Consider the following 9,574-nt stretch of genomic DNA (forward strand, 5'->3'; position numbering starts at 1 on the left):
ATACACATCTCATCTTAGCAATATAATACTTGGGTAATAATGTTGGCATGAAAACCTTCCGAAATAGAAAAGGAATCTATTTTCTTCCATCCTTGAACCATCTTCATTAGAAACTTCCTCATGTGTGGAATGATGCGGCTCACCATATTTAAACAGACCGTGTGACAATCATGATTTATTTAAATCGCAGGTGCCTACAGACTTCTCTGGATCATGGAAAGTAAGAACAACCTCACAGAATTTATTCTCTTAGGACTTTCTCCGCAAAAAGAAGTTGAAATTCTCTGTTTTTTACTGTTTTCATTTTGTTACATTGCAATCTTGGCAGGAAACCTACTTATCATGATTTCTATCACCTGCAGTCAACTTATAAACCAGCCCATGTATTTCTTCCTGAATTTTCTCTCACTCTCCGACCTTTGCTACACCTCTACTGTGACACCCAAGCTAATCATTGACTTGTTGGCAGACAAGAAGACAATTTCCTATAATGGCTGTATGACTCAGCTCTTTACCATGCATTTCTTTGGGGGGATTGAGGTCTTCATCCTCACAGGGATGGCCTATGACCGTTACGTGGCCATCTGCAAGCCCCTGCACTACACCATCATCATGAGCAGACGAAGGTGTGATGCTATGGTGGCAGCTTCCTGTGCTGGAGGTTTCCTGCACTCTTTTGGTCAGTTTCTGCTCACCACCTTCTTACCCTACTGTGGCCCCAATGAGATAGATCACTACTTCTGTGATATCTATCCCCTGCTGAAACTGGCCTGCACGGATACCAGCAGAATTGGTCTTTTGGTCATTGCCAATTCTGGTGTGATGGGTCTAGTGACCTTTGTGGTCTTGTTGATATCTTATGCTGTGATCTTGTACACGGTCAGGTCCTACTCCAAAGAGAATCGTCACAAAGCTCTTTCCACATGCACTTCCCATATCACTGTGGTGGTCCTGTTTTTTTCCCCCTTACTCTTTATTTACATTCGACCAGCAACTACTTTACCAGAAGATAAGGTGTTTGCTCTTTTTTATACAATTATTGCTCCCATGCTCAACCCTCTGATATACACCTTAAGGAACATGGAGATGAAGAATGCCATAAAGAAACTAGGGTCCCATATCATGGAAAGAAGAATAGATTGAAAGACATCTGGCTTCTCACCACAGACTTGACTGAATACATCTACTCCTCCCTTATCAAATATCTCATTAGTTAATATTTCACCTTTAAACTAGTGTGGTAGTTAGATTTTATGTCATCTTATAACTGGATAAAAAGGCAGGGGTTGAGTCTAACCTATTAATCAGGTCACAGTCTAGAAATGCCTTCTCTGTGGGGGGAGGAGGAGTCCTTTTAAATAAGAGAAGTTGTGTGTGTGAGAGAGAGAGTAAGAGAGAAAGAGAGAGTAATATAGGTGGGAAAATGTCATGTCCATGGGAGAGGTGCCCATGGGAGAGGACAAGCTTCTGACTGCAAAGGCAAATGGATACAAGGTCAGAAGGTAAGGGCCAGGCTAATAATGATCCAAGGGGTTGGAAGGCAATACAGCAGATCATGACTCACATCTAAAGAACTGGATCCAAACTCAGCAAGAAACAAAAACTTTTTCCACAGTGTCCACATACTTGAGGAGATCTCGTCATAGGGGGATTACTCCTTCTTAACTACCAGACCACTGAAAATCATGGCCCAGCCACGATGGACATAAAACTAGCTATCCCAGGATGATTATAATTAATATAGCAGATAAAAAATGAACATCTACTACAAGAATTATGTGTCTTCCTACACTTAAGTTCTGAAAACAATGAGATTAAAATGTAATATTAATGATTTACAAGAGAAGAAAAATCTGAGCATATGGATCTAAAGCCTAAAAATGTTACTGAAATATAAGAAAATCTGAAAAATAGATCCACCCATAAACACTTATTGAATGTTCAAAGCGGTTTCAATGATAAATAATAAAATGTATGACAATGTTTCAGGCAGATAATAAAGATAAAGTAACTTTCTAAAATTCTAAACTCATCCACTTGAGGTATTTGAAGACTATACTATTTGATAGTATAGCCAAGACATAAACATCTACACAAAAGAAAAATTTAAAGATTCATTCTTTTATTAAACTCTTATATGCTAAAATGAATGACCCGGGGCGCCCTATTTTTTATTTTATTTTAAGTATACTATTAAATATACCTCAAGAAGATGAGGGAAGACACTCAAGAAAATGGACCGATACCGTGGCTGCCATGCTGGCCTCGTATCGAACAGCAATCATGAGGATGGCACAGAGATTGCCAGTGTCTTGTTCTGTAGCGCACAGGGTCACTATGAGTTGAAACTGTGTAAACGCCACGTTAAAAAGCAATAACCATTTACAATTTATCTTTGGTTGTGTCCGTGCTTATCATCTGTCTCATCCTCAGCCTCCTTAAGGAAATAGAATGCCTTTTTCCATTGAGTTTTACCCAATGCAGATGTTAGCAGCTGGAAGTGTTGCCTTGAAGGTGATTGCACTAAGGTAATAAACATTTTAAACAAATGAATGAATAAGACAAAATTCAGATTTTTAATATTCTACATTTTACATAACATCTACACACGAAACTTTAATCATCATTGTAGGAATGAATTTTTATAGAATGATAAATTAGTAGGTGCGAACCTTAAAAAGAGACCTATAGGAAAAGGTAGTCTTCTGGATAGGGCAGTTGTAAAGACAAGGGATTGCTTGGTTGTGTGTGTGTGTGTATGTGTGTGTGTGCATGCATGTATGTGTGTGTGTGTGTGTGTTTTAGACTAAAACCATTTCTAATGTAATTATATCATTGATGAAGTAATACATTTAAATGATCAAAAATCAAAACAATGTAAGTGTCGTTGTTGCTGTTCATTGCCGTGGATTCAGAAAGAGCTGTTGCCAGGTCCTGTGCCATCGCCACAACACTTGGGTATCTTTAGGTCCATTGTGGTAGCTGTTGTGTCTACTTCAGATCATTGTGAAACACTAACATTACTAAATATGAAGTCCTTTTCTACTGGTTGACCTCTCTTGATGAGGTACACAAGGTGATCAAGCTAAAGTCCCCTAGGATTGATAGAGATAATTCCCAGAATCCAGAAATATGTATATCTGGACACATTTTAAAATGTCTACTCATTAGCTTGAGTAAGTGTTACAATATAGATATGCTGTAGTAGTAAGATCATTGAGCTGATAACTACAACACCAGTAGTTTGAACCCACCAGCTGCTCCACAAGAGAAAGATGAGGCTTTCTACTCCTGTATGTCGGAATCCCAAAAGAGCAGGTCTACCCTTTTCTCTAGTGTCTCTGTGAATCAGGATTGACTTGATGGCCATGAGTTTGTTTGTTTGCTTTGGCCATCTTAAAATCCCATCTTATGTACATACAATGAGAATTGAATAAGGCTAAAATTAGCCAAGGTCACAAAGCTCATGAATGACAAAGATGTGATTCAACCAGCCAAACTGCCAGATCTTAGAGATGTCTGACATCTGAACCCATAGAGGAGAGGGCAGAGAAACATGTCACATCTTATGCAGACTTCAGCGTTAGGTGTAAACTTGGGCAAGGCATAATCCCCCACACGATTTAAACCCTTTCTCCTTTATCTCTTTGGTCTACTATTTTCCCCAAGACCTGTACTCACATTCCTGACAAGTGCAATGTGCCTATAAAGTGGTCCTGCTCTCCTGCTTGGTTTGCCATGCTGCTGCTCCTCTGCCTGGTGTGGCATCAATATCTAAAATCACCGAAGGAAACACGCTGTCTTTGCCACACAAAGAATGGAATGAACCCACCAGCAGGAATAATACTATAATTAAAATTCTTCTATATAACTTATTGTGTTTTTGTTTTTGTTGAGAATACACCCAGCAAATCATACTCCAATTCAATAATTTCTGCACACACAATTCAGTGACATTGATTACATCCATCAAACTGTAGTCATTCCCACCTCTTTTACTGAGCTATCCTGCCCTATTAACATAAATTCACTGCCCTCTACATTTACTAGCTAACATTTCAAGTTGCTGTTGTTAATTTTATTCTATATAAAGAGATGTTAAGGGATTACAGTGATTAAGACAGTGAAGTTTAAAATTTTAAGCCAAAAATATCTCACCTACTATCTAAATGTGATTTTAAGATATTGAGGGATATTTGACAAAATATATATGGAAAATTGGCGATGGGGATCTATGAACTAAACTTTTTTATACAGAGATATAAGATGGACTATCTGTTTGCTTCTTTATTTGTTTTTCTTTTACTTAACTATTTAATTTCCTCCCTAGTTTTTTTCTTTATATTATTATTTTTTTAAATCATTTTATTAGGGGCTCATACAACTCTTATCACAATCCATACATATATCAATTGTGTAAAGCACATTGTACATTCGTTGCCTTCATCATTCTGGAAACATTTGCTCTCCACCTAAGCCCCGGGCATCAGCTCCTCATTTTTACCTCCCTAGTTTTCAACATGATGTTAAAAGTTTAAAATCTTCAAAATAAAGTTTACTCATCAGTAAAATAAGCAGATGATTAAAATACTCATTTCAAAACTGTAGTTCATGTAGTTTTTCTCTAGGAGAAAAAAATTCTCACAGAAAACATTGTACTGATTAAGATAAAGTATTATAATATTATAATGTAAGGTTACTTTAATGTGTATGAAGATACGTTACACAACTTCTATGCTTATGTACATTTATATTTCTTTTATTATAAAATATTTTAAAGTATAAAGTAAATGCAAACAAAATAGTTTTATTCAAGACCTTTATTGTCTTATGTAAGTTAATTTATAGATATTTCTACTAACAACAATAATAACACAATTTAAGCAGTTTCTTTCCTATGCACAATACTTATTTCATAATATCATCACAATTATTTTATTTTTACACATAGTTATTGCTTATAGAAATGATATTTATTGTTTATACCCCACACAATAGTTTTATTTTTCTTATATTTATACAGTGACTATGGAAAAGATTGAGCTGAGTGTAAAAAATAATGACTCAAAATTTCTGGCTGTACAAGAACAACCACGCCCATTGCCACTGACTTGATTCTGATTCAGAATGACCCTATAGGACAGGGTGGAACTGACACATAGGGTTTCCAAAGCTGAAATCTTGATGGGAAAAAAAAAGCACATCTTTCTTGCATGGAAAGACTCATCGGTTAGAACTACCGATGTTTTGGGTGGTAGCTGAGCACTTAGGCACTCAGCCAGTAGTCAACACAGTCTCTTTAAATCTGAGATGATAGATACCAACATAGTTTAGGTAAATTTGGAGATTCATTCATGAATACAAAACAGATTAAGGTTAATAATCTGCCTCTGATTAGCAGCTTATGAGTAAAATCCAAAGAAAAACACACCAAAGAGGTTTATAATAGTTAAAGAAATGACACTTCTAAGTATCAGGGGATAATATAAATAAGACACACAGATCAATACAGGAAAAAGAAAAGAACCTCAGAGTAAATGATAATATTAATGAGCTGATTCATGCCTTAATACACTGAAGATAGGGCAAACTCACTTGACCAGGGTCTACTATGAAGATAGATGTGCCTTTCATGTCAATTGCCTTCCAATCACAAAGGGATTCTGGCACCAAACTTTCTTCATGGCGTTCTTCATTTCCAGGTTTCTCAGGGTGTAGATCAGAGGGTTGAACATGGGGGCAATGATGGTATAAAACAGAGCAAACACTTTATCTTCTGGAAAAGTGGTGGCTGGTCTGAGGTAAATGAAGAGGACAGGCACAAAAAATAGCACGACGACTGTGATATGGGAGCTGCAGGTGGAGAGAGCTTTGCTGCGGCTTTCAGCTGGGTAAGCCCTGATCGTGTATAATATCAAAAGGTAAGACAACATCAAGACCACAAACGTCACCAAGCCCATCATGCCTGAATTGGCAACAACTAAAATGCCTACTGTGTATGTGTCAGTGCAGGCCACTTTCAGCAAAGGATACACATCACAGAAGTAGTGATCTAGCTCATTGGGGCCACAGAAAGGGAGGGTGATGGTGAGGAGGCACTGCACGAAAGAATGCAGAAATGCCCCAGTACAGCAAGCAAAGACCAAGGCTTCACATTTCCTTCTGTTCATGATGAAGGCATAGTGCAGGGGCTTGCAGATGGCCACGTAGCGGTCATAGGCCATGACCGTGAGAATGAAGACCTCAATACCCCCAAAGAAATGCATAGCAAAAAGCTGTGTCATGCAGCTAGTATAGGAAATCGTGTTTCTTTCTTCCAGAAGGTCAGTGACTAGCTTGGGAGTCACTGTTGATGTATAACACAGGTCTGAGAGAGCCAGGTAATTCAGAAAGAAATACATAGGCTGGTCTATTAGCTGACTGCACATGATGGAAATGATTATCAGTAAGTTTCCTATCCAAATGGTTATGTAGCAAGTTAAGAATAATAGGAAACAAACATTTTTTATTTTCTTGTTCTGGGAAAGTCCCAACAGAATAAATTCAGTGACATTATTGATATTTTCCATGGTCAAATGCAGCTAATTCTCAGAAGTTGTAACTGGAAAATACATGGGTAAGACAGCAAAATATTGCTGAAGCATGGTGTTATTCAGAGTGAGCAGTGTAGAAACAAATTTATTCAACCACCCATTGTATATTTTATTTCAAGTCATTAATTCCACACCTTGTATTGGTAGGCTTACCATATGATTGAACTTTCCAATCAGGTTATTTCTGAAAATAAAAAGGAATGATAGTAACAGTTACGATATCTCAAGGCATGTTAAGATGTACAGTCATCTTCTATCTGAGATTAAAAAAATGAACTTAAAGGGGGTACATTTCTTGTCATGGAATATATTGTCCTTCTGATAGTTTGAAAGAAGACCCAAATAGAGTGTGTATTTGTAGGTTCAAAATACATCTTAATTAAACTTTTTTACATTCTATTTGTTGTGAATGTTTGTATCATTATTTTAAAAAATATCCCATTTGATATTACTTATCTTGATTATTGAGATGCATCCAATGTAAGTACCTCATTTGACTCATGCTAAAGTCAACCCACTATTAAAAGCTTAATATGCATGAACAATATTATGGAGAAAAATGAAGAAAAAAAAGAGATTTCAAGTTTTGGTGGCTGTGACAGTTCTATTCTTGGGATTATTCTAGGGGCTTTCATGTTATTCCTTCCTTCACTTGTCTTTTTATTAAAAATATCCCAAAACAGGGATTAAATTTTCTCCACAGTTTTCAAGTTTTCTTCTGTTAGTATTATAAATTTTCCCTTCAAGTACGTCTTCCTTTTTCTCGTATATTGGCCTATCCTCTTTCCTGCCTTAAATTTATTTCACATTGGTATATAAGAGCCTCTAATATTAAAAAATAAAATAACACATTTCATACACTTAATTGACCAGCTTATACTGCTCATGCAAAGAGCAGCAAAGGTAAAAGTAGTAATGAATTTCCACTTTAGTTTGTCCCTTATTATTATTTAAATTTGTGCCTCTTATCCTCTAAATTTATCTTTCCTCTTTTACCTAAAATGCAAGTTGTTAAATTCTATGTTTATCTAATAAACACCATATATAACACTGAATACTATAATTATTTCCTACATAAATTTTTCAATACAAGATCAAATAAAAATGCTTTATTTTCACAGCTAAATGATAGGACACTACTCATTCAATTTGCTTTACTTAAGTATTGAGAAATTAATATTTTTAATGTTTCTAAAAACTTGAAGGAAAGGGGATTCGTGCATTTTAAATGGAATGAAATCTGCATTATTAGAGGGGTAAATGTAGTTTATATTACATAGATGTATGTATAAATTAAGTTTATTTTGTTTGGAAGCAATATTTAACTTCCTGTAGTTTGGGTGAATTTTCACTTACCAGCTGATTTGCTCATAGATTAATCCCTTTTAGCTCCGGGAGTCAAAGGCAGCATTCTGGGCTTAGGATTCAGTCATAACAAATGCTTCCCTCTATTCTAAATATTAATACATTTTATCACCCAATCCACCTCTGCTGTTCCCAAGTTTGGTACTTTCCTGTATTCCCTGAAGAGAGGAACATTCTCTCCTGATTTCTGACATGAATAGAATTTAAAGGTCATCACTGACAATTACATTGTAAATGCACCCTTCTGCTCCCAACCAAAAGTTATTTCCATTGTGGCTTTAGGGAGTGTAATTATATATAAGCTTTCTGTTTAATATCCAAGTGGAATTAAAAGTGAGTTAGCTGAGACATATTTATCCCATTCCTTAGTTTCATTTTATTTTCATAAGATATCTCTTAAAATAATTGTTGGCTAAATCCTTGACTAAAACAATGGTTCAATGCTCTTCAAGTTCTGAGCACATCGTTATGTTAAGGTTTCTGACGCTTTCGCTGTCGTTAGGAGCTGTGGAGTTAGTTCAGACTGAGAACAACCCTATTACAACAGAACAAAACACTTCCAACTCCTGTGCCTGTCCCAATCGAGGCTATTTGGGACCCCTTTGTTGCAGCCACTGTGTCAATCCTTCTCATTAAAGTGTTTCTTCTTTTGCATGGATCTTCTATGATACCAAGCATAATGTCCTTCTGTTTGTCCCTCCTAACTGCATATTCAAAGAAAGAAAGATAAAGGTCCCCCACTCTTACTCCTAAGAAGCATCCTGGCAGTATAGTCCATGGTATACCCAATATTCTCTGGTTCTCCTTATGCATTGTTTAGGTTTAAAGACAGCATATTTGTCCAATACAATGCCTCCTTTGCTTTCTGGTTGCTGCTACCATGGCTGTTGATTGTGGATGCAAGTAAAATGAAATGGCTAACAACTTCAATCTCGTCTCCATTTATCATAATGCTACTTGTTGGTCCAGCTTTTAGGATTTTGTCAAGTGAATAGTTCTATATACTTTGAGAATTCTGATCACAAACTAAGGGTCAAAATGGAATGTAAAATTCCGAATAGTGTTGACAGGACATAAAGCATTTTTTCACGTAGTAGCACCTTCTGAGAAACCAGTTGGGAGTAAGGTCTGAGCACAGGTCAAGTGGAAATGACAAAGCAGTCTTCCCCACACCAAACTCACCGCCTTTGAGGCAAGTCTGACTCATAGCAACCCTGGGAGACAGATCCTGCCCCTGTGGGTCTCCATGTCTGTAACTGTTCACTGGAGTGCCTGATGGTTTCAAACTCCTGACCTCATGGGCACCAGGGTTCCTAGAAATAATAATGTCCCGACGTCACACCTTCATCCATCTGGTTCATTAGTGCTCAATGTGTCAAATCTATTCTTGTGATAGCCTTTGACTTCAGGTAGGATTTACTCAAAAGCGTAATCTGGGTCTGTGGTGCTGTTTTAATCTTCAGCTTCATATTGGACTTGTGTATGAGAAAAATCATGGCTTATTCCATAACGGGCCACTGACATGAAATTGAGCTTCTTATTTTATCTTTCCAAAGATGTATTTAATTTGATCACTTTGTATTCCATCTAGTGGGCCCACATGTATAATAATTGTT

At 36.7% G+C, this 9,574-nt stretch overlaps 2 protein-coding genes across 2 annotated transcripts; one reads left to right on the forward strand and one right to left on the reverse strand.

The window, feature by feature from the left end:
- The first annotated feature begins 213 nt into the window (after positions 1 to 213).
- LOC101653166 (olfactory receptor 4P4-like) lies at positions 214 to 8,142 on the forward strand. Its single transcript, XM_004708487.2, has 2 exons — positions 214 to 1,108; positions 8,096 to 8,142. The coding sequence occupies exons 1-2, from the start codon at positions 214 to 216 to the stop codon at positions 8,140 to 8,142; spliced, it is 942 nt and encodes a 313-aa protein (XP_004708544.2).
- Positions 5,651 to 6,569, reverse strand: LOC101652850 (olfactory receptor 4P4-like). Its single transcript, XM_004708486.2, is given in 2 exon segments — positions 5,651 to 5,671; positions 5,673 to 6,569. Coding segments are annotated over 2 exon segments (918 nt in total).
- Positions 8,143 to 9,574: the final 1,432 nt, after the last annotated feature.

The sequence above is a fragment of the Echinops telfairi genome, unplaced genomic scaffold, assembly GCF_000313985.2.
Source record: "Echinops telfairi isolate 266 unplaced genomic scaffold, ASM31398v2 ScPeMD7_60;HRSCAF=208, whole genome shotgun sequence".
NCBI lineage: Eukaryota > Metazoa > Chordata > Mammalia > Afrosoricida > Tenrecidae > Echinops > Echinops telfairi.